The following is a 27078-nucleotide window of genomic DNA, read 5'->3' as shown; positions in this document are numbered from 1 at the left end:
CATAGGGCCTGCTACACCCACCATCCATCCTAAACAGGACAGTCTGAGGCCAACCCCATAACCTTTTCTCCGTGTATGCACCCCAAGCTTTCCTAGCATCAGGCAGTAGCAACCAGAGCAAAAGTGCATTGGCTGCCTCTGCAGAGAGGTCAGTAAGTTGGTCTGGGGCCAAGACCATGGTGAAAAGACACACAAGTGATGAGAAAACAGAAACTACACAGTAGAAAGGGGACAGGCTGGGCCGGGCTGGGTGTGGTAGCTCATGCCTATAATCCCAGCACTTTGGGAGGCCGAGGTGGGTGGATCACAAGGTTAGGAGTTCTAGACCAGCCTGGCCAACATGGAGAAACCCCATCTCTGCTAAATATACAAAAATCAGCTGGGTGTGTTGGTGGGCACCTGTAGCACCAGCTACTCAGGAGGCTGAGGCAGGAGAATCATTTGAACCTGGGAGGCAGAGGTTGCAGTGAGCCAAGATCATGCCTCTGCTTTCTAGCCTGGTGACAGTGAGACTCTGCCTCTAAATAAATAAATAAATAAATAAATAAATAAAATTTCAAAATTAGCTGAGTGTGGTGGCAGGCGCCTGTAGTCTCAGCAAGACTCCATCTCAAAAAAAAAAAAAAAAAAGAAAAGAAAGAAAGGGGAAATGCAAAGTAGAGGGAATGGGCAGTGCTGAGAAAGTGAGAGGAGCACAGAGCAAACAGAGCAGCAGAGACAGAGAGATGGAGGGGCAGGCCCTAGAGCTGCCTTGGCCTCTGACACTGGTCCAGCAAGTTGTAGTCCATGTGTGAAACTGCAGGAATTCTAGGAGAAACTTCATTTGTGTTTTTTGTGTTTTGAGACGGAGTCTCGCTCTGTCACCCAGGCTGGAGTGCAGTGCAGAGCTTATAGCTTGCAGTGAATAGCAAGAACAAAGTACTCCGATAGTTCCAGCTGAGTGGGGCTGAGGTAGCTTTTCCGAGAGAGTCCACCCCAGCATCCGTCCACCAAGTATTTATTGAAAGGGCTTGTGTTAACTACAAACATCCACTAGATGGTCATTTGAGATGGATTACTGAGTAACATCGCTTTGCCTGATAGCATTAGGCACCAGACCTTGTGGGTTGGTATCAAGCCTTAAGGAAAAAGGACAGAATGCCGTTGGCAATCAGGACAAGTTTTAAAAATTATTCGAGCTTGAGCCAGTGTTAAATGAAACTGTTAAGACTTTGAGCATTCTGATGAAAAAAAGCATGATCAGCTTGAGCTCAAAAAAATGCAGGAAAGTCTGCAAGTCACATTTGCGGTTGTACCAGAGCATCAGCTCAAGCTCTTCCTTCTGACAAGGGACCAGGTAACCTAGAATGCGAGCAAATGTGGGTGATATAAAGATGGTGATGACGGGCACAGAGGAGCTCTTGCGCTGTAAGAAACAAAGCTGGTAGAGATGCATTAGTAATGTCTTTCACATGTGCAAGATCTAAATGAGTAATGCCATACACTGCATAAGCAAAATCCCTATGTTTATGTCTTGGTGAGGAAAAGTTTGTAAAGCCAGTATTAGGGCACCTAACTCCACCTGTTGTGTAGTTTTAAAATCTTCCTGGATTTTGTGTTGCCAGTTTGCATGGCATCTTGCCACCCTATAGCTGTTCTTCCTTGTTTTTTTTTTTGAACAGTTGTAAAGACAGTAGTGGCATGAAACAAGAGCTCAGAGACAACAATAGACACAAATTTAACAGGCGCAGTTTGTAAAAAGTTTAGAAGCTTAGAGGCTGGTAAATAGAAGCTGATATTACCAATAGAGTCAGCCATTGCTACTTGCCAATCAAGATCACAAGCTAAGAGTATGAAACTGTTCCTTGCATAATGGTAGGAAAAGAGTAGCAGGGTCATATTCTGACAGCTGGACGCAACGTCAGCACCCTACTTTATGAGAAGACAAGTTATTACATTTGTGGTCTTTTGTATATGTTTAGAGGGATTCTGAGACAGTGCATAACACATAAAATATAGAAATGGCAAAGATAAAGCCTGTTAAACTAAGGTGTGAAAGGGATGAATATTCTAGGCAATTTTTTTTTTTTTTTTGAGACGGAGTTTCGCTCTTGTTACCCAGGCTGGAGTGCAATGGCGTGATCTCGGCTCACCGCAACCTCTGACTCCTGGGTTCAGGCAATTCTCCTGCCTCAGCCTCCTGAGCAGCTGGGATTACAGGCGTGCGCCCCCATGCCCAGCTAATTTTTTGTATTTTTAGTAGAGACGGGGTTTCACCATGTTGACCAGGATGGTCTTGATCTCTTGACCTCGTGATCCACCTGCCTCGGCCTCCCAAAGTGCTGGGATTACAGGCTTGAGCCACCGCGCCTGGCCTTATTCTAGGCAATTTTTACCATATTTTCTGGCCTTAGAAAGTCATTAGAATGTGACTGCAAGTCACCAGGATAATAAAGCTGCGTTGAGCTAGCTTAAGTGTGTAAAAGAAAAGAGAAAAAAAATCCAAAAAACTTTTAAAAATGTCCTTAGGTGCTGGCCAGTCTCCTGCATTAGCCTTTAGCTGGAATGTTTTAGAAATGAGCTTGGGAAAGCAAGGCTGTGGCCAATTTCTTCCCATCTACGCCAGGCTCCTTAGGCAGCCTTTTATTTTAATAGCCTGCCGCCTGTGGCTGCCCTTACCCTGAGAGGAAGGAAGGGAGACTGCACGTGGCAGCAAGAGGCCAGAAAATGACCAGGTGGGAAAGTGCGTGTATACAAGCGTGGAGACTGGCGGCAAGAGGGTAACAGGTTGGGAGAAGATCACTTCCCTCATCCTCCAGGCCACCTATGCTCGGAGCCAACCCTGTTAGGTAAGGTACTGAAACCATACTGGGCTTTTTATTATTTTTACTACCCCCAAGCAGAGAGGCTCAGGGGAGGAGCAGACATGCAGCAGGGTCTGCTTCGAAATTTCCCAGCCACAGTGTTTTTAAAGATTTTATAAAAAAATGAAACAAGCATTCCTTACCACTGCGTCTATCTTCTGAAGGTGACAGCAGCTGGCAGGGCTCGTCCACTTCAGCCTAGTTAGCATTTAACATATGGCTACAGGAGAGCGCCCTCATTAGCAGGCTTTTCCCCTGGAGCTCTGTACTCTAGGCTGCTCCACACCCTTCTGCTCACCCTAGGCTAATAAGGTCGGGGTGCACATGGACTGTTTCTTAGCCCTTTCCCTAAGGGCCAGGGAAGACAAGGAATTGCTTGGCAGCCGAGATATGCGGGGAGTGGCAGGGATGAGCAGAAGTAGGAAAAGCGGCAGCACAGCAAGCAGCAGGCCACTTTCTGGGCACAGTTACTAAGGCAGGTGACCTGGTGAGGAGGATTCTTAGGACCAGGCTGGAGCTGCCTGCAGCCATCCGGGGACTTGGTCTGTACCTCTTGGCCTCCCCTCCTTCACAAACACTGAAAGGGGCAACTTGCCCAGACTGCCAGTGACTAAATGCACTCCATGGCATCTTAGCAACTTGAGCCTCTGTGAGCAGCAAGAAATCCAGAGCTTTCTGGTAGAAAACCCAGGATGCAGCATGCAACTTTCCCTTATACTCCAGGGAAACAGATAAAAGACAAGGCAAGAAAGGAGGTGAGAAGGCACCCCTCCAGCAGGGAAGTTTGTGAAAGAGACGTGGCCACACGATCATATAGATGTTCGCTGACGGGGGGACGGGGGCGGGGTCTTATCCAAGAACTGTTCCTTGGGCAGCCTCCAATCTCCTCAAGTGGGATGGGAGGCCCTGTTGCCTGAACAGGGCCAATGAATGTAGGTCCTTTTAAGGGTGGAAGAAAAGAAGGCAATAGCTCTTTTATAGGAAAGAAAAGGGTCCAGTCTGTCCTTTTCCTCACTAGAAAAAAATCCCTTCCTTATTCCCCATAGAAGGGAATGAAGGAGGGAGAGGGGTCTCCTTGTTATTCTGGTTCCTGCTTTTACTTCTCCTTTAAATCTCCTGAATTTCCTCCAGGTGGAGAAGATGGGTGGTCTGATTCACTGCAATGTGGCGAATAAAGAGGATACAACGCAGAGTATACCAGCGCCCAAGTGGTCAAAATGGTAACATTAGTAAAATGACCTTGCTCATATTCTCTTTTCAGGCAGGGACCTACCTGCTCCCATAACTCGAAATCTAAGGTTTCTTGATGAGGAAACCAAGGGCATTCCTGCTGAATTAAGAGCATAAGCTTGTGTAGAGCTCCAGGCTCTACAATGCACAGGACAGCCTTAAGGAGCTGTTGCACTGTTTTAAAAAGTACTTTCTGCTCTTTGGTTATTTCTGGACCCATGATAACCTAGCCCCTGATATCTTATGTGTGTGTCCCATCCTCCTGATGGGAGGAATTCCTACCATGATTCCCAAAAAACTGATGAGCTTTTCACCTTCATGTGTAAATTCTAGGTGATCACGTTGGGGGCACCAGTTGCAGAGCTTATAGCTTGCAGTGAATGCTGAGAATGAAGTACTGGGACAGTTCCAGCTGAGCAGGGCTGGAGGGTAGCTCTTCTGAGAGTCTGCCCCAGCGTCCATCCACCAAGTATTTATTGAAAGGGCTCGTATGAACTACAAACATCCACTAGATGGTCATTTGAGGTGGGTTACTGAGACACCTATGACCTTGTACACACTCAAACTGCACTCTCAGGAGGCTGTTTTCAGTGTTTCTTATTACACCACACACTCTACTTCCTGTCCTGTTTTCAGGGTCAAGGAGCTTCATTCCCATGTACAAATAACATACCACTGCCAGGTGCGGTGGCTCAAGCCTGTAATCCCAGCACTTTGGGAGGCCGAGGTGGGTGGATTATGAGGTCAAGAGATCGAGACCATCCTGGTCAACATGATGAAACTCCGTCTCTACTAAAAATACAAAAAATTAGCTGGGCGTGGTGGTGCGTGCCTGTAATTGCAGCTACTCAGGAAGCTGAGGCAGGAGAATTGCCTGAACCCAGGAGGTGGGTGTTGCGATGAGACGAGATCGTGCCATTGCACTCCAGCCTGGGTAACAAGAGCAAAACTCCGTCTCAAAAAACAAAACAAAACAAAAACATAACACTGCATCAGTATTTTTCCATACCCTGACCTCAGATGTCATGTACATAAGCTCAAATATTTTGCCATGTGCCTCCCCCTCGCAGCCCCATATGCAGTGGCGTGACCTCTGCTCACTGCAACCTCCATCTCCTGGGTTCCAGTGATTCTCCTGCTTCAGCCACCCAAGTAGCTGGGATTACAGGCACCCGCCACCATACCCAGCTAATTTTGTGTTTTTAGTAGAGATGGTGTTTCACCATGTTGGCCAGGCTGGCCTCAAACTCCTGACCTCAGGTGATCCACCTGCCTTGACCTCCCAAAGTGCTGGGGTTACAAGCATGAGCCATCACACCTAGCCGGAAAGTTCATTATTTTGAGATAGGGTCTCACTTGTCACCCTGGCTGGAGTGTAGTGGTTTGATCATAGCTCACTGTACCCTTGATCTCTTAGGATCAAGCAATCCTCTCACCTCAGCCTCCCAAGTCGCTGGGACTACAGGCATGCACCACCACACCCAGATAACTTTTTTTTGTTGTTTATTTTTGTAGAGATGGGGATCTCACTGTGTTGCCCAGGCTGGTCTTGAACTCCTGGGCTCAAGTGATCCTCCAAGCTTGGTCTCCCAAAGAGTTAGGATTACAGGAATGAGCCACTGTGCCCAGCTGAAACCTTGCTTTTCTTTTTTTTTCTTTCTTTCTTTTTTTTTTTTTTGAGACAGAGTCTAGCTCTGTCACTCAGGCTGAAATGTAATGGCGTGATCTCAGCTTGCTGCAACCTCTACCTCCTGGGTTCAAGGGGTTCTCCTGCCTCAGCCTCCTGAGTAGCTGGGATTACAGGCATTTGCCACCACACCCAGCTAATGTTTGTATTTTAGTAGAGACGGGGTTTCACCATGTTGTCCAGGCTGGTCTCAAATTCTTGAACTCAGGTGATCCACCCACCTCGGCCTCCCAAAGTGCTGGGATTACAGGCAAGAGACACCGCACCTGGCCTGAAACCTTGCTTTTCTGACAGATATGATTCACCCTACCTAGAGCTTCCGTAGCACCTTTTTTTTTTTTTTTTTTTTTTTAAATAGCTTTTCATAGTCTAGTGCCACTGTCTGTTGCTAGGTCTCTGTCATTAGATGGTAACTCCTTGAAGCTTGTTTTATACATCTCAATAACCACAGCACCTGGCCCTGTAAGGGGAAACTTTGTAAATGTCCATTAATGTTTGAATATTGGTGTTTGTCACAACTCTTGTCCCAAGCCCTGACCCAGTGGCTCTGGAATAAGCAGCAGCACAGATTTGAGAGTTAGTCCATGTGGCCGGGCACGGTGGCTCAAGCCTGTAATCCCAGCACTTTGGGAGGTTAAGGTGGGCGGATCACGAGGTCAGGACATTGAGACCATCCTGGTTAACATGGCAAAATCCTGCCTCTACTAAAAATTAAAAAAATTAGGTGGGCATGGTGGCAGGCACCTGTAGTCCTAGCTACTTGAGAGGCTGAGGCAGGAGAATCACTTGAACCTGGGAGGTGGAGGTTGCAGTGAGCTGGGATTGTGCCTCTGCACTCCAGCCTGGGCAACAGAATGAGACTCATTCTCAGGGAAGAAAAAAAAAAAAAAGCTAGTCCATGTACCAGCCACATGCAAAGAGGTGAGCTGGGTCAAAGAAACCCAGAAAGGGAGTCTGGAAGGAAAATCTGGGGTGATAAGGCAGCAGTGGAAACAGAGGCTTCACACATGTGTGGGAAATGGACAAGGAGTCCCATGGACACTCTAGTCTTTGGTGTGTCCTTGCTGGTAACATGGAGCTGATTATGACATACCTCATAGGTGGGAATAGGAGACCCAAAAGTGAAAGTGTTTTGTGAAGTATAAAATAAACACAGGTGTACGTGGTCAGTAGAGTTGATTGATACATCTCATGCGTTATTGCTAGTCTCCTTGTGTGACCCTGGACCTTGACCTTAAGAGTCCTCTTTCATGTATTCAGGACAGTGATCACTGCTGGACTGCTGTGAGGAAGTGAGGTGTATGGCAGAAAATGTGCTTAGGCCAGGTGTTCCATGAGGAACACCTGGTTAGTTTTCTTAAAATTTTCTAAAAATACAGATTCCTAGCACCCTATTCCTGAAATCAGAATTCTCTGGGAATGGAGCCAGCCTAGGAATCTGCATTTAAAACAAGCACTCCTCCAGGGGATTAGAATGGTTCAAGAAGGTGACTTTAAGAAACTGAGGCCGGGCGAGGTGGCTTATGCTTGTAATCCCAGCACTTTGGAGGCCAAGGCAGGCCGATCATTTGGTCGGGAGTTGGAGACCAGCCTGACCAACATAGTGAAACCCTGTCTCTACCAAAAAATACAAAAAACTGGCTGGGCGTGGTGGCAGGCGCCTGTCATTCCAGCAACTCGGGAGGCTGAGGCAGAAGAATCACTTGAACCTAGGAGGCTGAGGTTGCAGTGAGCTGAGATTGCGCTATTGCATTCCAGCCTGGGCAACAGTACGAGACACCCTCTCAAAAACAAAACAAAACAAAACAAAACAAAACACTGAGGCCAGGTGCAGTGGCTAATGCCTGTAATCCTAACCATTTGGGAAGCTGAGGCAGGAGGATCGCTCTAGCCCAGGAGTTCGAGAGGCTGCAGTGAGCTATGATGGTGCCACTGCACTCCAGTCTGGGTGACAGTGAGATCCTGTTTCCCCCCACCCCCATAAAAGGAACATTGAAAGGATCAGTTAAGGTGTCATCAGGAAGGTGTGTGTGTGTTTAGGGGAGTAGGATGGGGAAGACTGTACTATCATCTCTGACCACAAGGTGGCAGGAGGGAGAGACAAGGAGAAACAAGTGGGGCTGGTGCTCACGTCCAGAGGAGCTGGGATGGGCAAACCTGGTGATCAGGTTGTGGAAGGAGGTGGGCCCTGTATTACCACATGATCTCCTTTGCCAGGTGGAATCTCTGTTACCGCAGGGCTAATCCCCTGTGACCACCTGTCTATCAGGTTTTTATGGAGACTGGTTTTTGCCACTCTGTCAGCGGGAAAGGCATTAGTGTGAGCTTGGCCCGGCTGTGGGTGGCAATAGTGTGTGTTCCACGTAGGTGAGAATGGGAGGCAAGGGGTGTGTCACATCCCCAGATGTGTTCATTAGGCAGGGTCACCTACACAGGGCAGCTTACTTAAAGGACACCAATGCCTGTTGAAAGCAGTGTCCCTCGGTTGTGGTTGTAGGTACCTCTCAGGAGAGGCTTACTTCTGCAGCTGGGGAGCTGGCCAAAGACCAGGCAAAGGGTGCTTGGCTGGGCCTGGACCGGCTGTTGGTGGCCTGGGGGTTGGGGGGGGTGCGGGGGCAGGAATTACAGGATGGGGCAGCTGCCTCTGGAAGCAGCCAAAATGTCCCCAGCTGTAGCAGGGGTGAGTAGAGGATTAGGTAACAGTCCCCTAATACAGCCCGGAACTAACACCCTCCTCCCCCTCACACAGGCACCCTGGCCTGCCTCCTCCAAGCCTGCCAGAGCTCAGAATAACCCTGAGAACCAGGCAGCAGGATGGCAGGGCCTCTGCTTGGGGTCCTGCTCCTCTTGGGGCTCCTCGGTATGGACTGTGGCTGGGGGGAGGCAATTGGACATATACAGATACCGTCATAAAGGGACTGGGAAGGCAAAGACAGAGACCAAGATGGAGACTGAGACACACTATTTGGTCCCCAGGCACAGTATAATTAATTGGTTTAGGAGACAGATACCAAGAATGCACAGCTGCAGAAGCCTGTGAGAACCCAGAGGAGGCAGAGAGGAGAGGTGCTCCAGCCTCTTCATTGCCAATGACCTTTTCTTCTTGACCCCATCACAGGCAGCGGTGTGGGGAAGAACGAGGAACTGCGTCTTTATCACCATCTCTTCGACAACTATGACCCAGGAAGCCGGCCAGCACGGGGGCCTGAGGATACTGTCACCATCAGCCTCAAGGTCACCCTGACGAATCTCATCTCGCTGGTAAGATATCCCCACCCTCACTTCAAGCCTAAGGTTCCCCTTCTGGCCCCAGCCGCTGAGCTGTCCTAAAGCTCACATCTGGCCCTGAAATCTCACTTCAATCATCCCCATCTCCCATCTGCAGAATGAAAAAGAGGAGACTCTCACCACCAGTGTCTGGATTGGAATCGTGAGTCAAATCCGGGGAGGGGGGGGGAGTGTGAGGTCTTGTCCAGGGGACCCCTTTTCTTCTGATCTCCTCCAGGCAGCGCCAGCTGGGAGATTCAGGGAACACGTCCTTCCGTACCCCACTCCTTAGGATTGGCAGGATTACCGACTCAACTACAGCAAGGATGACTTTGGGGGCATAGAAACCCTGAGAGTCCCTTCAGAACTCGTATGGCTGCCAGAGATTGTGCTGGAGAACAAGTGAGGAGCGGGCCGGATGCCAGGCTGGAGGGAAGCCGGCCTGAGGTGCGGGCTGGACTTGGCTGGGGAAAGGGATACTCCGAGGGGATGCGGATCTGTGCAAAAAGCTCGGTTTCGCCGAGCCCACAGTATTGACGGCCAGTTCGGCGTGGCCTACGACGCCAATGTGTTGATCTACGAGGGCGGCTCCGTGACGTGGTTGCCTCCGGCCATCTACCGCAGCGTCTGCGCCGTGGAGGTCACCTACTTCCCCTTCGACTGGCAGAACTGCTCGCTCATTTTCCGGTGGGAAGAGTTACTCCAAGGCTCCGACGATATGGGAGGGACCTGGGGGCGGGGCCAGCTGGGAAGCACCGCCCTTGGGGCGGGGCCTCATGCTGGAGGTGGAGCCAGTCAGCAGTGGGAGGGATGCTCCAGTGAGGCCCGAGGTCCAGGTGGGAATAGGGGTATGCGGGCTGGTCCTGGGTGAAGGGGTGAAGCCTCGTGACCCCGCAAGATCCCAGCTTCCAAGGCTGGGCCTGGGGCCAGGGCCCAGGTCAGAGCTTGTGGGGTGGGCGACCGGTCCTGGCTCCATAGCTCCCAGACGTACAATGCCAAAGAGGTGGAGTTAACCTTTGCCGTAGACGACGATGGTGAGACCATCAACAAGATCGACATCGACACTGAGGCCTATACTGGTGAATCCCCGGCCTGTTCAGAAAAACCTGCTTCTAGACAGGGTCCAGAGAGGGGACTTCCAGAGTGGGGTTGCCCTGACCAACAACACTGGAGGATGGCTTCCGCAACCGGGTTTAGCTTGCCCCTGTCCTGAAATCATTTTTATTTATTTATTTTTGAGACGGAGTTTCACTGTTACCCAGGCTGGAGTGCAGTGGCGTGATCTCGGCTCACTGCAACTTCTGTCTCCTGGGTTCAAGCAGTTCTCCTGCCTCAGCCTCCTGAGTAGCTGGGACTACAGGCGCGCACCACCATGCCCAGCTAATTTTTGTATTTTTAGTAGAGACGGGGTTTCACCTTGTTGACCAGGATAGTCTCGATTTCTTGACCTTGTGATCCACCCGCCTCGGCTTCCCAAAGTGCTGGGATTATAGGCGTGAGCCACCGCACCCGGCCCTATTTATTTATTTTTAAAGACGTAGTTTCGCTCTTGTCGCCCGGGCTGGAATGTAGCGGCATGATCTCAGCTCACTGAAACCTATGCTTCCCAGGTTCAAGCGACTCCCCAACCTCAGCCTCCTAAATAGCTGAGATTATAGCTGCATGCCACCATGCCCAGCTAATTTTTGTATTTTTAATAGAGATGGGGTTCGAACTCCTGACCTCAGGTTATCCACCCACCTCAGCTTCCCAAAGTGCTGGGATTACAGGCGTGAAACACCGGGCCCGGCCTCTGAAATCATTCTCCACTGTTATTCCAGTCCTGCCTTCTCACTTTCTATACCCTCACCGACAATGCCCCTTTCCGCCCGAATTGCCCCCATCCTGATGGCCCATGACCCTGGTGCAGACAGCCGCAGCCGCCTCCTCGGCCCACTGTCGGCTTGGCGGGCGCCCCGCTCCGGCTAACCGCACCCCCGTCCCACAGAGAACGGCGAGTGGGCCATCGACTTCTGCCCGGGGGTGATCCGCCGCCACGACGTTGGTGCCACCGACGGCCCAGGGGAGACTGACGTCATCTACTCGCTTATCATCCGACGGAAGCCGCTCTTCTACGTCATTAACATCATCGTGCCCTGCGTGCTCATCTCAGGCCTGGTGCTGCTCGCCTACTTCCTGCCTGCGCAGGGTAAGCAGTAGCCCCGAACCCACACCCAAATCCGGGCTAGCTCCCAGAGGCGGGGCCCGCTCTCACCAGCGATCCCTCCAGCCGGCGGCCAGAAATGCACGGTTTCCATCAACGTCCTGCTAGCCCAGACCGTCTTCTTGTTCCTCATTGCCCAGAAAATCCCCGAGACTTCTTTGAGCGTGCCGCTGCTGGGCAGGTGAGGGCTGAGCGCGTCCGGGTGGTGGCCCTCGCAGGGGTGTGGCCAGTTTGAAGGGTGGGGCCAAGGGCCGGCTGGGTGGGGCGTGGCAAAACCCTGAGACCCTGAGAGAAGCTCTGTCTCGCCCCGTCCTGAGCTTTATTTGGATGCGGGATGGGGCTGGGAGTGGGATGGATTCTCTGGTCCGCCGTCCTCCGCACTGCTGCTGGACATCACCTGGAGGTCTCCTGAGTATCTCTGTAGGGAGATGGTCCGGCTCAGTGCCTTCCCAGCCCCGCCGCCTCTGGCCCCAACTCATCTGGCATCCCGAGCTCACCAGTTCTCTGGGGATTCCGAGGCCCTGCTGCTGTTGCCACTGTCGCAGGAATGAGGCAGACCCCTCCAGACCCCGTCCACATAGGCATAGCCATGTTCCCTGGACGAGGAGCCGTGTGCCGGCGCCCACTGCAGCCCCAGCTTGCTGAGCCCCATGCCCAGCGGCCTGGGCTACTTGGGCCAGCGCTGCACTCGGATCCCCGACGTCTAGGGCTAGGCCCGCACTGCTGTTGCCCCCTTCTAGTCTCCTCGCCTCCTGCTGCAGCCATAGGGCTGAGATCTGTACTTGGGGCCCAGGGGTTAGCGGGAAGGCAGAGGTCCTTGCTGCGGCTGCCGGATCGCTGCGTATCCTCAGCACCCCAGACCCCACTCTAACAAGGTGGTGCCGAAGCTGACGAGGCTGGCCGCGGCTTCTCTTAACACCAGCCCCAGGGTGGGCTTCGGGTCAGTGACATCTCCTGCACCTTTGGCTCCCGTGGCTCCAGGGACTTGAGCACTCTGAACCTCTGTTCCAGATACTCATGGGCTGCGGCCACGGAGAGTTCCAGGGAAGACAGAAGCGGGGCTGGAGGGCCACCTGGAGGAGGAGCAGGGTAGTGGAGTCGCAGGGCAGGGGTCACGGGGGCGCACGGGAGAACTACCCATTGGGTCTCGAGGTGCCGCCCTTGGCAAGCATAGCCTTACCTCGGTGGAGCTGTGGAAGTGGTAGACCCACATGAAGGTGTCCAGGGAGCTGGGGGTCCTCCTCATGGCCACCACAGGTGGTAGGGAGAAGGGCTGGGCGACGCGTCTGTAGTTGCTGAGGGAGCGCAACTCGAGGGCGTAACCACCCCGTGGTGGAAGAAGTCGTGTTTGTGAGGTCAGAGGGAGCGCGGCGCCTTCCGTAGCTGGGAGGGGGAGCGGTGACATCACTCATTCCGGTCTCCTCAGGTTCCTTATTTTCGTCATGGTTGTTGCCACACTCATTGTCATGAATTGCGTCATCGTGCTCAACGTGTCCCTGAGGACGCCCACTACACACGCCATGTCCATGCGTCTGCGCCACGTAAGCGTGGGGGTGGGGTGTGCCCTGGGTGGTGGCGGGCTTAGCCCTAGTCCTGTCCCCTAATCACCCCCCCCAGGTTCTACTGGAGCTGCTGCCGCACCTGCTGGGGTCCCCGCCGCCGCCCTCCGAGCCCCCCCGGGCTGCCTCGCCCCCAAGGCGGGCATCGTCGGTTCGCTTATTGCTCCGCGCGGAGGAGTTGATACTGAAAAAACCGCGGAGCGAGCTTGTGTTTGAGGGACAGAGGCACCGGCACGGGACCTGGACAGGTAAGCACAGTGGCCCGGCGGGCCGCCTGCCGTAGAGGAGGCTCCTAACGGCCCACACTGGTGTCTTCCCTGCCAGCTGCCTTCTGCCAGAGCCTGGGCGCCGCCGCCCCCGAGGTCCGCTGCTGTGTGGATGCCGTGAACTTCGTGGCTGAGAGCACGAGAGACCAAGAGGCCACCGGCGAGGTGGGACGGGAGCCAGAGACCGGTAGTACGCAGCAGATCTCCCGTGCCCCTGGCTCCAGCTCCCTCTTTACTGTGCTGACCCTTCCCCAGGAAGTGTCCGACTGGATGCGCATGGGGAATGCCCTTGACAACATCTGCTTCTGGGCTGCTCTGGTGCTCTTCAGCGTGGGCTCCAGCCTCATCTTCCTCGGAGCCTACTTCAACCAAGTGCCTGATCTCCCCTACCCGCCGTGTATTCAGCCTTAGTGTACACTGATTTCAACTTCCCACCCAACTCTAGCAGGAAATGGATTTTGAAAAAATCAATTTCAAAATCACAGCATTATGATCCCTTCCCACTGCTGCTGTGTGCCCATTCCTTGGCATGTATAGATCTGGCCCCAGTCCAGGGGTCGGCAGGAGAGAATAACTGTTCATGCAGGCTCTCCGGTTTCAGTCTTCCAGAAAGCAAGGACTGCCCTTCATTCAGCCTTGCTGACCTCCCAGCCTTTCTGAGGGGCAGCCCCACAGACGCTGGAGCCTGCCAGCTTTTGAGCTATCTTTGTTCAGCTCAGCCAAACAGGAGACCCCTTTGTAGGACTTGCACACAGGGAGGCTGGAGCAGGGTTACCCTCTCCTTCCCTGGCCCAGCTTAGCTCTGCTGGAGCTCGTGGGAACCAAACACCCACAGTGCTGGTGGCCCTCAGGCTCACATGTTTAGCGCTGAGGCTGCCCTGGCCCTCCCGAAGTCATTTCTTTTCTAGATTTTCTAGGCCCAGCACTGCTCATGCTATCCCCTTGAGACTAATGGCAGATCTCGGCCCACCCTGTCCCTTTCTTCCCCACCCTGGAGGCGCTCTCTGCCTAGTATCCAGGATGGTGAGAGAAAGCAAAAATGGGGCCTGAATGGTGGGAGCTGGTTGAATTGTCTTTATTAACAAACAGGATATCCAAGGCCACTACATTGAGGAGGGGTTGGGGGAGGGAGGAGGAGGGTTACTTGCTGCTCACACTATATACAGATGCAAGCAAGGGGCATGGAGAGTGAGGGCTCCCTGCTCCCTCCCTCCCACCAGGGAAGGGCATGGGCTAGAAGAGATGAGGGTTAGGAGGGGGGAATGTTTTGGCTGGCGGGGTCCCCCCTCCATTCCCTGGAGTCGGTGGGGGGGAGTGGAATCATTAAAGTGCTTTCAGAAAATGAAGAAATGGTCCCTGCCCCTAAAGTGGCTGGTGACCCCCCAAAAATCTAGGGCCCAGTGACCCCCCCCAGGGTCTGGTACATTCAAGGGGGGAGCCGGCTCCCCTGACGTGCAAATAAAGGGGTCCAGGGCCCTGCCCAGTCAGCAGCAGTGGGGTAAGGGGTTCAACCCCCAAGCACTCTCCTCTTAAATGGAGAAAAGGAGGGAGGGGCCAGGCCCACTCAATTCCTGGTAAGGGGTAGCTGTGTCCCTCCCCAGAAGATGGGGGCAGGCACAGTTCTGGGAAGAGGACATGTTGGGGAAGAGGATGGTCACTTGATCACAAAGCATCAGGGATCAGAGGTCACGTTCCCAGCAGGCTCCAGTGAATCAAACCAGTAAAAGCAAAAGCCCAGGGAGAGGAAAGAGGAGCGGCCCAGGAAGCCTGGCTGCAGGGGGAGCTGGGTCCAGTGTCAGGCAGCCCCAGCCTAGGGCCCCGTCACCAGTTCATGATGCAGTTACGGTTCAGAGTCATGAAGTAAACTTGGCTGCTGCCCCCAGAGCGGACTGAGGCAAAAAACACCTGGCGGGGGCAGGAGGAGAAGTGACCAAGTGTCAACTGGGAGAGGGGAAGAAGCGGGGGCAGAAGAGGTGAGGGAGAGGGGCTGCAGGATAAGAGTGCCCTCTCCTGGAGGAACAGGCCAGATGTTATGGGACAGGATGCACTACCCACCCCCTGGGCGCTAGCTGTAAAGTCCTCAGGAGCTGCAAAGAGCGCAGGGCTGTGGGAGGGAGTGATTGCTCTCCTCCAAGCTCCCAGAGAGGTCTGCTTGCAGGAAGATACCACCACCATCCTCTCCCCCAGAACTCTGCCCAGGAGCCCAAGGGCTTTCAGAGGGAAAGGGCCTCTCACCTTGTCATTCCGCTCACACAGGAACTTGAGCCTCTGGGCTCGTTTGTGCATGAAGACCCCGTCCAGGTGTCCTGTCTCCACAGAGCGGATCTCAATGGCTTTCTCACCCCAGCCCATTATCTGGTTGGAGCAGATGTAGGCTGTGGGGAACACAAGTGAGGGGTTGAGCAGGGACCACCCCAGGGACATGTAGCTTGGGGGCAGGGCTCACTCACCCACAGAGGTGGGCATCTCTCCCCACTGCAGCACCACATCCTTGATGATCCGCCCGTACGTGTTGACGTAGACACCCTCGTCCTCATAGCACAGCAGCATCTCCATGCCGTCGGTGTTGGGGAGGAAGATGATGGCATGGGGCGTGATCTGGCTCTGGATCTGGGGAGGAGGAGGTGGGCTCGAGTCTCACGGCTGGCGCCCAGACTAGGCCATCCCACTCCCTAGCAGCCCCGCCAGGCTCACATGCACAGGGATGTAGATGTCATAGCTGTTCCCCGAGTCGACATCCACGGCATGGAAGCCAGCACTGGAGCCATAGATGACCTTGAGCCGCTGCCCCTCCTCCACTGTCAGGTCGACCAGCAGAGGGCGGTGAGGGAGGTCGGCAAAGGACTGTGGGCAATCGGAGGAAAGGAGGGCTCAGGGGCAGAGGGAGAGGCACTGGGACTGGGAATGGGGTTGGGGGCTGAGGCTGGGATTACCTTGAAGGCCATGAATTTGTGGTAGGGTTTCGGGGCCCAGGCATACACCTCCACGGAGCTCTTGAGGGCGATGACCAAGAACTTAATCCGCTCATATTTCACTGGGGGCAGGAGAAAAAGATGCTGAGACTTCCCTTCTTGGACCTGGGGCACCTCCCTGTGTCTGTCACTAGACTGCCCCACCCAGGCCCCAAGTCCCTGGCTGTCAGGTTTTCTCAGCCATTTGACCCAGGCCCATTTCTCTATCTTCATGACAAGGGTTCACTGGCCACACTGTTGTGGCATCCTCACCAACACGGTAGTGGCCGCAGCCCTCCATGTCCCCAACAGTGGTCCAGCCCTGCTTCTTCTCCACTTCTGGGTCGTTGTGCAGAATCTTGTTCCGGAGCCAGGACAGGTAATACACCCGCAGTTTGTTCCTTTTCCCTGAGGGAAGGACGGACATACACACATCCCCATTCTTAGCTGAGGCCCGGCTGCCACCGCCCCACCCTCCTGTCTGCATACCACAAGGGGTGAGAAAGTGTGGCCCCACCTTCCAGCACCTGGACCAAGGCTGCCCTCCTCCCAGGCAGAAGGTGGTGACAGCGCCAAGGAGCTGAGTCCCTCCTCCCTCCCCCACTGGCCAGCCCTGTACCTGAGATGGTGATGAGCAGGTTGAGCCCCTCCAGCACATCCATTTGCTGGAAGCGTCGCCGCCCAATGAGTCCATACACCTTGCCCTGTCCGCTTCGGTCCAGCAACATCAGCCCATTCTCCGTGCCCACCAGCAGGTTGACCCCTGCAATAGGAGCCCTTGGTAGGTCAGAGGCTCAGCCAGGCCCTCATTTAACCAGGAGCATGGAAGCCACGCCAGACCCCTTTTAGCTACCCTTGGCCTGGCTTACCCCAAAGGGCTGCACAGAGAATCTCGGAGTTGAATCGCTTCTTGTACTTCCGGATCTCAGGGGTTTCACTGTGGGCCCGGGTGTTGGTGGGATTCACGTTGACCACAGAACCCTTCCTCACGTCGTACTGCAGCTGGTCGAGCCGAGTGCCCTCTCCACCCACTAGGGCTGCCAGAAGGAGGAGGCGGAAGGAGGAGCTGCAGCTTCTCACCCCAGCTCTTTTTCCCTCTATCCCCTCTATCAGGTCTTGGCACCTCATAATATGCAGAAAGGAGAGAGATGGGAGGATGGGGAGTTGCATAGGAGGGGGATAGAGCACAGGCCTTGGAGTCAAAAGCCCTGTCTCAGGTCCCAGTTCTATCCCTCATTAGCTTTGTGCCTTTGCCCAGGTCCCTTGGCTATTTTAGGCATTTCCTCTCCTGTGGAGGCGTCACAAAAGCCTTTCCTTACCTCTGTGCCTGGGCAGGAGCTAGGACTCAAGGGAGAGGTCCTGTGCCTATGCTTTATGAGGCTGCGTCTCAAGACCACCTCTGCTCCCCCCAGGTTGCCCCTGGACCCCATCCTCACCTGTGACGGGGATGGTGTCCCCACTGCCTCCAGGCTGGTAGATCCCAAGATCCACAAACATCGTGAATGAGCTCTTGCCAGGGGCCTTTACCAGCCCACGAGACTGGTACTGTGGTTGCGGGGGAAGTAGTCAGACAAACAAGTGCAAGTCCAGCTTCGGCCCTGCACCCACTGCTCTTCCCAGGCCCCAGCTCCCCAACTGGCACCCCCGCTGGCCAGTTCCCAGTGCTCCACCCCATCCTCCCCCAGACCCGGATCTCCTGCCCACCACCAGGGGTCTTCTCTCCGACGGACCTGCCTCAGGCCCACTTACGTCACTGCTCCCATCCTTTGAGGGCGGGCTTTGGCCTTTGCTGTTCTCGGTGGGGGAGTGGCTGGGCTGGACCACATCAGGCAGGTTTGTGTACCCGTTGCTGTCAGCATGCAGCAGGCTCCGCTCCTCTTCAGGGGTCTACAGAACAGAAAGCAGGGTCGGCACGGGGCTGAGGATGACATACAGGTACAGGGCAGGGGAGCAGAGGCTCACTCACACGCTGGACCACCATGGTGCCGCCCCCATACGGGGGCTGGGTCCCGGTGATCTCCTCAACATCGTGGACCACCATGGTGCTGATGCTGTCTGTATCCCCATCGCTGCTGTGAGAAAAGAAGGTGGGGTTCCTTTAGGTCCTGCTCACCATGGAAGTGCCAAAGGCAGCAGATGGCAGCCAGAGCCCAGGCTTTTTCTCTATTCAAAACAGCCTGCTCCACTGTGAGGTGCTTCCCTGCAGGGCACGCAGGGCAGGCTAGCACAGGGGCAGATAGGCACCTGAAGAGGCCACCCCACAACCCACATGACAGTGGGAGAGAGAAGGAACCTGCACCCTCAGCCCACTCTCTAGAGAAGGGAGCCACTCTCCCTCAGACGTGCCCCAAAGCCCCACCTCTCCCCAAACCACTTCCTGCCCTCCCTGTGGCTTGGAGCAGGAGGGCCCCACCCCTGATGCCGTACCGGCCCCCAGGGGTGTCTCTGCTCCCCTCTGATGGCTCGCCTTCGCCCTCCTCCTCATCCTCCTCACTGCTCTCCACCTCCTCGCTGGATGATGAGTAGTCCATGGCTTTCTTGGGAGGCCGAGGGGCCTCGTCCAGGGTCCGTTCTTTCAGCAACACGAAGTCCTGCAGGGAGGAGCCACGTGAGGGGCAGGGAGAAGGTGGGCCTGGGTGGAGGCAGACAAAGGGTGCTGGGAGACCCTTGCAGGGCCACAGGAGGGGCTCCCACAAGCAGGCCCATCTCACTAACCTCACCAATTGCTCGCTTATAGCTCTGGGAGGGGCCGCAAGGGAAGAAGGGCAGCCAGGAGAAAGGTTAGGAGAGAGGTTAGAAAAGGTTAGTAGTGTGAGAAGCACCAGGCCCTCCATCCCCACAGCCCTTCTCAGTAGGTCAGTGGAGAACCCACCCCTGATGCCATCCTGCTGCTAAGCCCCAAAGTGGGATGAGGCAGGCCATGCCTGCACCAGGTGACTCACTGCGGGCCGGCCTGGCCGAGAACGGTGGTCATCAGGCTTGGCTTTATTCCCAGGGGAGAGCACTGGGGAGCTGTCCAGTTTGGAGGAGGCTGGACACAGCAGGGTGGAAGAAGAAAGGTCATGAATACCTGGACAAGGGATGGCCTCAAGCCCACACCTGGGCTGACCCTTCGGCCCTGAGCCCCAGAACTCAGACCCAAGTTCCATACCCACCCAGGTCCTCCCTGTCCCTGTTGGTGTCCCAGTCCAAAGCCACCACAGGCAGGGTCCATCCTGATAAGACTCCAGGCCCAGAGCCTGCTGCCTGGCCCTGGCTAACGTACCTCCCACACGGTTCCGCTCCAGTGAGCCAGCCTGGGGGAGGTGCCCGTGAGAGGCTGGGAGGACGCTGTCTGAGCGTTCCCAGCCAGGGTCGCTCCTCCTGAGGTCAGGGTTACTGTTGGGGGAGCAGAGTTAGGGTCAGGGAGGCAGGGTGCTCCCCTCTCTGGGGTGCTGAGCTGCACTGCAGAGGGAGCCATCACCAGGGTAGCAGGTGGAAGAAGTGAGAGGTGGGAGTGAGTCGGGGGACAACTCCATTACCTAGAGGCGTTGGGCGGGCCAGGGGGCTGAGCAGGGGGCCCTGGAGGCTTGGGGGTGCCTCGCTCTGCCCGCCTTTGCAGATAGATTTGCCAGGCGGAGTTGCTGCGAGGTCTGTGAAGGGAGCACAGGGGCGACGAGGGGGCGGGGGGGCTGAGGTGATGGGGCTGGGGCTTGCCCACCCCTAGGCGGTTAGGCCGGTAAAGTCCCTGTGCCCCCTACTCCCTACGCTGCCCTCAGACCTCACCCAGGCGCTGCCCTACCCAGGCATTACCTGGCACGGACTGCCTGGGCTGGCCGGGAGCCTCCAGCCCCACTGGTGTTAAGGGCAGTGGCGATAGATGAGGTCCTCTGAGGCACCTGTGGAGAGAAGTCCGAGTGCTGCAATGGGCACTTCACAGACATTCAAGCCTCACCTCTGGAAGGTGTGCTTCCCCACTCTTATGGGTGAGAAAACTGACGCTCAGAGACGCTAACAAATACGTCCAAGGTGATGAAGCTGGGAGATGGTGGAGCTGCAATTCTGACTCAGAATTATCTGCTCCTTGTGCTTCCAAAACACCCTAGGTGTTTCTCCATTCCTACACTCCCCACGGGGATCGATGCCACACAGCCACGTGCCTCCTCTGCTGCGTGGCTGACTCCTGCAGGGTGGTGCCTTTGTGTCCTCTCCCTCCCCACCCTGCACTCCTCCTCTGTGTGGCCTAGCCCACTCCCCTCCTCCTTTCATGACCAGTCCTCTGCTTTGCCCTGGTCCCACAGGGCTGTCCTTACCTTGGGTGGGGCCTCATTATCTGGGCGGACCCAGGCTGGGGGGTTCGGGCTGGGGCCAGGTCCTTCAGAGGTAGGGTCTGAATTCTGGCGGATGACAGCTCCTCGGGCACTGGGTGTGGCAGTGGGTGCAGGGATGGCAGGGTCGGGGTCATGGGAGGCTGGGAAGGCAGCCAGGTTTCGGGTGGGCTGGTCCTGCAGGGACTGGGATCGGGGTACAGGTGCTGCATATGGCTTCAGTGGGACCCGGTGTGCCACCAGGCTCTGCAGGGAGAGACCAGGGAGGGTGGGCTGCCTGCTCCATGGTACATCCCCACCTGCAAATCGGAGTCTAGGTGGGAAGGGACTTTAGTTACCCCTTCCTCCATTGAAGGACAGGGGGTGCCTAGAGCCTGAGGACAGCTACGTCAGGACAAACACAGGCAGCAAGAAGCAGGTAAGTGTCTCTGCCCACACATCCTATGCTCTGCAGTCCGGGCTCAGAGTTGAGCGGTGTGTGTATGCGTGTGTGTACCTGTGCTCTGAGCACAGCTCCCTGTGTCTGTGTTAGACAGGCGCGGAGACTCACCTTGTGTGGTCCCTCCTGGGGCTCCACCGGCCTCTGCATAGGAGGAGTCTGGGAAAGGGGTCCTGGGGGTCCCGGGGAGGCCTGGGGGATCGGGGGCTCAGGCCCTGTGCTGCTTGGCTTGCTCTTGGCCAGGGGAGAGTTCTGCTGCTTGTTCAACCTTGTTCTTTCTTCTACCTGTGATGTGAAGGGACATCAAGCAGGCCAGCTCTTGCCTCCCTGTTCTGAAAATGTAGGGTCCCATCTGCCCTAACCACTCCGCCCCATGCTCTGTGCTGTGTGCTCTTTTCCCTTGCTCGGCGCCTGCTATGGTAAACAACCACTTCTTGTGGCTCTCCAGGCCCTAGGCGGTGGGACTGCAGTCTCAGGAGGCAAAAGAGGCAGTGAGTACCTCTCGGGCCCAGGCTGGTTTATCAGCGGGATTCATGGCCCGACCATATTGGTACAGGGGCTTCCTGTCCCCGGGCAGGATCTGCTGCTGCTGTTTCTGAAGCTGCTGCTGCTGCTGCTGCTGCTGCAGGGACTTGAGGTAGGCATGCTCCTGCTGTAGTTGCCTCTGCAGACGCTCTGACTGCCGCTGCTCCTCTAGCTGCTTCCTCTTGTATTCCTGGGCCCAAGGGTAGGGAGAGAGGGCTCAGGAGGGTGTGGCCCCGGGAGTTAGAGCAGGCATGCCCTCTCTTTTCTCCAACTGCCTAGAGAGGAGATGTTTTCCCTTGATGTCTTGGGTGAATCCCTTCCCTTGAAGTGTTCCCATCCCATTCCAGCAAAGAAGCTCTGAAAAGCATCTTCCCAGAGGACGCTGAGGGACCCGTTACCAGCAGCAGGGCCTGTTCCTGGAGCAGCTGTTGCTGAAGGATCTCGAGCTGTCGCTGCTCCTCCTCTAGCCTGTGACGAATATATTCCTGGGGGGCGGGGCGTGGGGTGGGGGGCAGAGGGCAGGGAAGGAGGAAGAGGCATAGGAGGGCAGCAGCAGCGAGTTGGAGGAAGAGGAAGGAATGGGGGGAGGATGAGGAGGTGCAGGGGAAGAGTAAGAGAGAGGTAGGGAAGGGGATGGGATGAGCCCCAAGGGGGCCATGCGGCACAGATGGGGAAGAAGAGGGCACAGGGAATGAGGGGGGATGAGGAAAGGGCCAGGGAGAATCAGGGATGGGGTAAAGAGATGGGAATGAGGCACAGAGACAGGAGGAGGGAGGGGGCCAGGGTTGGGGTTGAAGGGTGGGAGAAAACAGAGAGAAAGAGTGAAGCTAGAAAAGATAGGAGGAATCTGGGGGTGGGGGAGAGAAGGGGAAGGGCACGGGGAGCAGGGGCGGCAGGCAGCAGGAGCGGGAGGGCAAGGATGTGAGTGCGGCGCTGTACCTGCTCGCGCTCCGCCTGCCGCCGCTCCTCCTCCCGCCGCAGGGCCTGCATGTCCTCTAGCCGTCGCTGCTCCTTCTCCTGCAGCTTCCGCTGCTCCCGTTCCCGCCGCTGTTGCTGTGGGGAGAGCGAGGTGGGCTTAAGGACCATACCGGACACCGAGGCAGCACTGCCCCTCCATGGACAAAGAGGGGAGCTCTTCTTGCTCACCAGGGTGGGTGGTGAGAGAGACCTGACCGGTTGTTTCTGCAAATATACCCATCCCTACCTAAAGGCCCACAGGGCTGGGCTCGGGAAACAGCCGGTAGCTGTGATGGGAGAAGCTGTGAGACTCATGATACCTGTGGAGTGGGCTTAGCTGGACAACGCCTTCCTCTACCCACATCCCCATCAAACAACAAACGAAACTGGGAGTCAAAACAAGCCTCCCCAACACTCCTAACCTAAAATCCACCTTTGCCTAGAAGTTCAGAGTGGGTCGTAATGATAGCCTTTGGCCACAAGAGGGCACCAGGTGCTCGTGCACAAAAAGCACAGAAACGAGGGACCTGGCCCACTCCTTGACAAGCGCGGATGCCCAGGTGGTACTTTACTTTCATTTCTGATCACAAAATCTACCACCACCACCAACAACAAAAGCACAAGCCCTAAGGGGCCCTCACACTTGAGAGAACGTTTGCCTATTTATGTAATGAAGTTGCTGGCAGGCCTTCTCCAGGTAACGCCTTTTTTTTTTTTTTTTTGAGACCAAGTCTCACTCTTGTCCCCCAGGCTGGAATGTAATGGCACGATCTCAGCTCACTGCATCCTCCGCCTCCCGAGATCAAGCGATTCTCCTGCCTTAGCCTCCCAAGTAGCTGGGATTACAGGCGCTTGCCACCACACCTGGCTAATTTTTGTATTTTTAGTAGAGGTGGGGTTTCACCATGTTGGCCAGGCTGGTCTCAAACTCCTGACCTCAGGTGATCTGCCCACCTCAACCTCCCAAAGTGCTGGGATTACAGGCGTGAGCCACCTTGCCCAGCCATTAATGCCTTATTAGATAGGAGTCTGTGTTACTCTGCTATCTGAATGCTATATTTATTTTATTTTACTTTACAGTTTTTGAGATTTTTTTTTTTGAGATGGAGTCTCACTCTGTTGCCCAGGCTGGAGTGCAGCGGCGAGATCTTGGCTCACTGCAACCTCTGCCTCCTGAGTTCAAGCGATTCTCCCGCCTCAGCCTCCTGAATAGCTGGGACTACAGGCGCGTGCCACCATGCCTAGCTAATTTTTTGTATTTTTAGTAGAGACGGGGTTTCACTGTGTTCACCAGAATGGTCTCAATCTCCTGACCTCATGATCTGCCCGCCTTGGCCTCCCATAGTGCTAGAATTACAGTGGTGAGCCACTGTGCCCCGCCTATATTTTAAAAACTGCAGAAGGCTCTTCTGTAGCAGGTTTTTTTTGCAAATTATCTTTTGTTCAACAATGAGAGGGCCTGCTTTGGGGGTAGCAGGTGAACAGTGTGGATGCTGTGGGTTATTGCCTACTATTTAGACACATTTTTTGTTAATTCCAGCTCATCATGAACTTTGAAATCATGTAATTTTTTCAACAGAAATGCCATTCATTTAAGGCATTAAGGCATTTTAAAACCTGTTCTCCCTGAGGCCCTAATGGACCCTGGGGCAGGTCAGCAGGAGGCCGTGCCAGGCCTGGGCCAGGTTTTTCTTAAAAAGCCCACCTCCTCGACACGGCGCCGCTCTTCCTTCTGTTCCTCTATGCGCCGCTGCCGTTGGTGCAGCAGGTGTTTGATGTGTGCCTCGGGGTCTCGCTGTTGCTGCTGTTGCAGCTGTTGCTGCTGTTTTAAAGCCTCTGAGTTGCTCTTATTTTCCTGCTGGAGCCGGAGAAATTCCCGACGTAGAGTCGACTCTCCAGGCACGTTCATGATGGAGCTGGGCAGGGGTGGCACAAAGCAGCATTGGGGTCAGAACCCTTCTGGTTCCCACTCTCAACCCCATGGACCTGCCTGAGTGGGTGCTTTAACTGGATCAAAGCCTCTGCCTCTGTCCACTCCCAGGTGGCCAGGAGACTTACTGTCCCCTTCTGCTCTGTCTGCAGCCCTGTCCTCTTTTACTGTGACTGCTGCACCCCACCTTCACTCCTGAATTGCTCTCCTCCCAGCTCTTGCTTAGTCATTTGTTCCATTTCTTAGCACTTGGAAATTTGGTTTCTATGAGTCTCTACCTCTCTGGGGCTTACCAGCCCCAGGCTGAGTCCCCAAAGCCAAGCACCACTGTAGTGTCCCCACTCAGCAACCACCCCCCTTCCCTCTCCGCCTGCCAGGCCCACCTTGGCTCTCCTTCCTCTCCATGGCTGTCATCTTCCTCCTCACTGCCGCTGTACTCATATTCTGTCTCCTCTGCAGGGGGAGATCACCGCTGTTAACTCACCCAGTTCCGCAGACCCTGCTGTGGGCTAGGGAAACTTCAGGTGGGGATAACCATAAGGTCTGTCTGGATGGGCAAGCATGAGGGGCCCCACCCACTTCCTTGGAGCAATGGGGGACTCAGATGTGGGCCTGGATGGGGACTGGGCCTGGGTCCCAGGGCAGCAGAGGTGTAGCAGAGCCTGTGCTTGTGCTCACACACACATGTGCTCAGGGTGTTTTTGTAAGGATGTGAAAGGCCAGTCCTCCTTTGAAAGACTAACTCAGATTGGGTGGGAAAGGAGGAAAAACCCCTCTGGGGTTGAAAGTTTGAGAAAGATATCCTTGGATAGGGAGAGCTGGGACCAAGGAGGGGAGCAGGAAGGGGAGCCAGGAGGAGGAAGGGCTGGTAGAGAGGAGCCATGCTGTAGTGTCCCCGAGGACTGCCACCTCCAGCCTGCCCACTGACCTTTCTCACCCCGCTTCTTCCGGGATCGGTCAATGTGGTCCTTAAGCTGGATGCGGACCTGCCGCTCCGTGGGCTGGTCCCGGATGAAGGGAAACTTCAGTAGCTGCTCCGTTGGGGGACGGCTCAGGTAAGTCTTGATGAGACATGTGTCAATGAAGTCAATAAACTTCTTAGACCTGGAAACAGTGGTGGCTCACACTGGGAGGGTCCCCTCAGAAGGGATGGGTGCAGGAGAAAGAGGCAGATCACTCATCCGCAAGCCACCATGATGTGCCTCCTGTCTTCCAACACCAGTCACCGCCCTCTGCCCCCCAAAATCTCTTCTCTGGTGAAATCCAAGGCTGAGCACAGAGGGCATGAAGGTAGGGATGGCCTTGTCCAGGGACCTTCCTTCCCAGAGACCACACTCACACCTACCACTTCTTGGACTTGAGCCTGGGTGGTGGGTTCCGAGGAATGAGGAAGAGGGCTCGCATGGGGTGCATGTCACACAGAGCTGGACACAGAAGAGAAGCCCTCAGTCACTTTCACTGCACTGGGAGCTACAGGACCCTTCCTCAGCAGGGTCCCATGACCCACCTCCTCCCTACAGCCATTCTCTGGGCCCTTCCTTTCCCTCCCCTCCTACTCCCGGCAGACTCAGCACTTACGGGGGGCTCCCTCTGCCATCTCGATGGCTGTGATTCCTAGAGACCAAATGTCACTCTGTAGATGGGAGAGAAGGAACAAGTGAATATTCCCAACAACTCTGCCCGCAACCTCTCTTCACCCACCATGCCAGCCTCTGCAGGACCCTTCCTGGGCCACACCCCTTCCTGCAGCAGTGCCCTTCCACCCATCCCATCTCCCCACCCACACTTGCCTTGCCATAAGATGCTCCCCAGTCCCTCACTGCTAACATGATCAGACCTTCCTTTTTCCCCATGGTCTCCACATTGCTTCCTGACCTTGGCAGCCCCCATGCTCCCAACTTTCCACTGCATACCCTGTAATCGTAGGTGGCATCAGGGTTCTCATCACAGGCTATGACCTCTGGGGCCATCCAATAGGGAGTCCCAATGAAAGTGTTCCGTCTTCCCACAGTACGGTCCAGCTGAGCACTCACCCCAAAATCCACTGTGAAGACAGAGGGAAGGAACAGCATGGGGAGTCACCTCTGCTTCCTTGCCTCAGGTCCCTGCATACACACACATGACTTGCCTTACACAGCTGAGGTCCTGGCCCTTCCCAGATATCCCAGCACCCTCCTCTAGCCCACCAACATCCTTAAGAGCCTGATTACATCTTCCTGCATCTTAAGAGAAAAACCCAGGTAAAAGGATCATGGGACAGCATACCAGGCAGAAAGGGTCATTTCCCCAGAGCAACCTGCAGAGCACCTGGCCCATAATAGGTGACAGGTGAAGAGCTTCCTGAGGGATTTTCAGCAGGAGGTAGGGCATTCCAGGAAGAGATGAGGAAGGGAAGGGAGCTGGGCCTGAGCCACCAGAGGGGAAAAGGGGCCCCTCATTCTCTGTTCTGGAGGTGAAAGGGCCCGTCAGCCTCAGCAGGAGCGGGCGCACCTAGCTTGACCTCAGCATTCTCTGTCAGCAGCACATTCTGCCCCTTGATGTCTCGATGTATCACCTTGTGGGCATGGAGATGGGCCAGACCCTGGGACAGGAGAGCAGGGAAAATTAGCCATGGTGTTGGATGGGGTGGGAAAGAGCAAGTGGGGAGTGAGTTGAGGGGACAGGGAGCAACCAGTCTAGACAGGGCTGGGCTGAAGGAGCAGACCCTCTCCACCAGGAGCCCAAGCAGGCTGAGCTGTCCTGGAGAGCTTTCTCAGAGTGGCGGCTCCAGGTGAATTCCCTGAAGTTGAAGGTTTACAAGTGGAGAAGTGGCAGAGCTTGGAACAGAGCAGACTGTCTCCTCCAACAGCCTGACACTTCCCAAGGTTGGGGCCCTACCTCCACATCCAACCCCCATCAGGCCTGCTGCTCCCTA

General features: G+C 55.1%; 2 protein-coding genes across 59 annotated transcripts in view; one reads left to right on the top strand and one right to left on the bottom strand.

Moving 5' to 3' along the window:
• Positions 1 to 2650: 2650 nt before the first annotated feature.
• On the top strand, positions 2651 to 13558 carry CHRNE (cholinergic receptor nicotinic epsilon subunit). Of its 9 annotated transcripts, none has more exons than XM_035301046.3 (14): positions 2651 to 2828; positions 3975 to 4063; positions 8879 to 9021; positions 9146 to 9190; positions 9320 to 9429; positions 9559 to 9714; positions 10006 to 10106; positions 11015 to 11215; positions 11297 to 11411; positions 12242 to 12319; positions 12657 to 12771; positions 12848 to 13037; positions 13114 to 13220; positions 13315 to 13558. In XM_035301046.3, the coding sequence occupies exons 2-14, from the start codon at positions 4006 to 4008 to the stop codon at positions 13474 to 13476; spliced, it is 1581 nt and encodes a 526-aa protein (XP_035156937.1). In that variant the 5' UTR covers positions 2651 to 2828; positions 3975 to 4005; the 3' UTR covers positions 13477 to 13558. The 9 variants fall into 9 exon arrangements, with proteins under 9 accessions (XP_035156937.1, XP_078230183.1, XP_017828083.1 ...); XM_078374056.1 differs by lacking the exon at positions 2651 to 2828 and adding an exon at positions 3452 to 3598 and having other exon boundaries at positions 13311 to 13558; XM_078374057.1 differs by lacking the exon at positions 12242 to 12319 and having other exon boundaries at positions 13311 to 13558.
• Positions 13559 to 14114: 556 nt separating this feature from the next.
• Positions 14115 to 27078, bottom strand: part of MINK1 (misshapen like kinase 1) — a 62043-nt gene continuing 49079 nt past the window's right edge. Inside the window, exons 6-34 of one of the 50 annotated variants that reach the window (XM_035301010.3) lie at positions 26655 to 26745; positions 26078 to 26208; positions 25743 to 25797; positions 25510 to 25588; positions 25093 to 25268; positions 24548 to 24617; positions 23940 to 24150; positions 22217 to 22330; positions 21676 to 21762; positions 21252 to 21467; positions 20864 to 21037; positions 20299 to 20559; positions 19799 to 19884; positions 19528 to 19638; positions 19272 to 19384; positions 18949 to 19037; positions 18722 to 18745; positions 18434 to 18597; positions 17973 to 18078; positions 17756 to 17893; positions 17443 to 17551; positions 16876 to 17043; positions 16626 to 16769; positions 16280 to 16414; positions 15989 to 16089; positions 15750 to 15899; positions 15506 to 15665; positions 15291 to 15430; positions 14115 to 14960 (exon numbers count right to left, since the gene is read on the bottom strand). In XM_035301010.3, the coding sequence (XP_035156901.2) occupies positions 14877 to 14960; positions 15291 to 15430; positions 15506 to 15665; positions 15750 to 15899; positions 15989 to 16089; positions 16280 to 16414; positions 16626 to 16769; positions 16876 to 17043; positions 17443 to 17551; positions 17756 to 17893; positions 17973 to 18078; positions 18434 to 18597; positions 18722 to 18745; positions 18949 to 19037; positions 19272 to 19384; positions 19528 to 19638; positions 19799 to 19884; positions 20299 to 20559; positions 20864 to 21037; positions 21252 to 21467; positions 21676 to 21762; positions 22217 to 22330; positions 23940 to 24150; positions 24548 to 24617; positions 25093 to 25268; positions 25510 to 25588; positions 25743 to 25797; positions 26078 to 26208; positions 26655 to 26745 (3687 nt within the window). In that variant the 3' untranslated portion in view covers positions 14115 to 14876. The remainder of the gene's footprint in view (positions 14961 to 15290; positions 15431 to 15505; positions 15666 to 15749; positions 15900 to 15988; positions 16090 to 16279; positions 16415 to 16625; positions 16770 to 16875; positions 17044 to 17442; positions 17552 to 17755; positions 17894 to 17972; positions 18079 to 18433; positions 18598 to 18721; positions 18746 to 18948; positions 19038 to 19271; positions 19385 to 19527; positions 19639 to 19798; positions 19885 to 20298; positions 20560 to 20863; positions 21038 to 21251; positions 21468 to 21675; positions 21763 to 22216; positions 22331 to 23939; positions 24151 to 24547; positions 24618 to 25092; positions 25269 to 25509; positions 25589 to 25742; positions 25798 to 26077; positions 26209 to 26654; positions 26746 to 27078) is intronic. The other 49 variants (XM_035301011.3, XM_035301016.3, XM_035301013.3 and 46 more) reach the window with 49 other exon arrangements.

The sequence above is a fragment of the Callithrix jacchus genome, chromosome 5, assembly GCF_049354715.1.
Source record: "Callithrix jacchus isolate 240 chromosome 5, calJac240_pri, whole genome shotgun sequence".
Taxonomy (NCBI): Eukaryota; Metazoa; Chordata; class Mammalia; order Primates; family Cebidae; genus Callithrix; species Callithrix jacchus.
The sequence above is the reverse complement of the archived record's forward strand: the minus strand, read 5'-3'. Positions and strand labels throughout refer to the sequence as shown.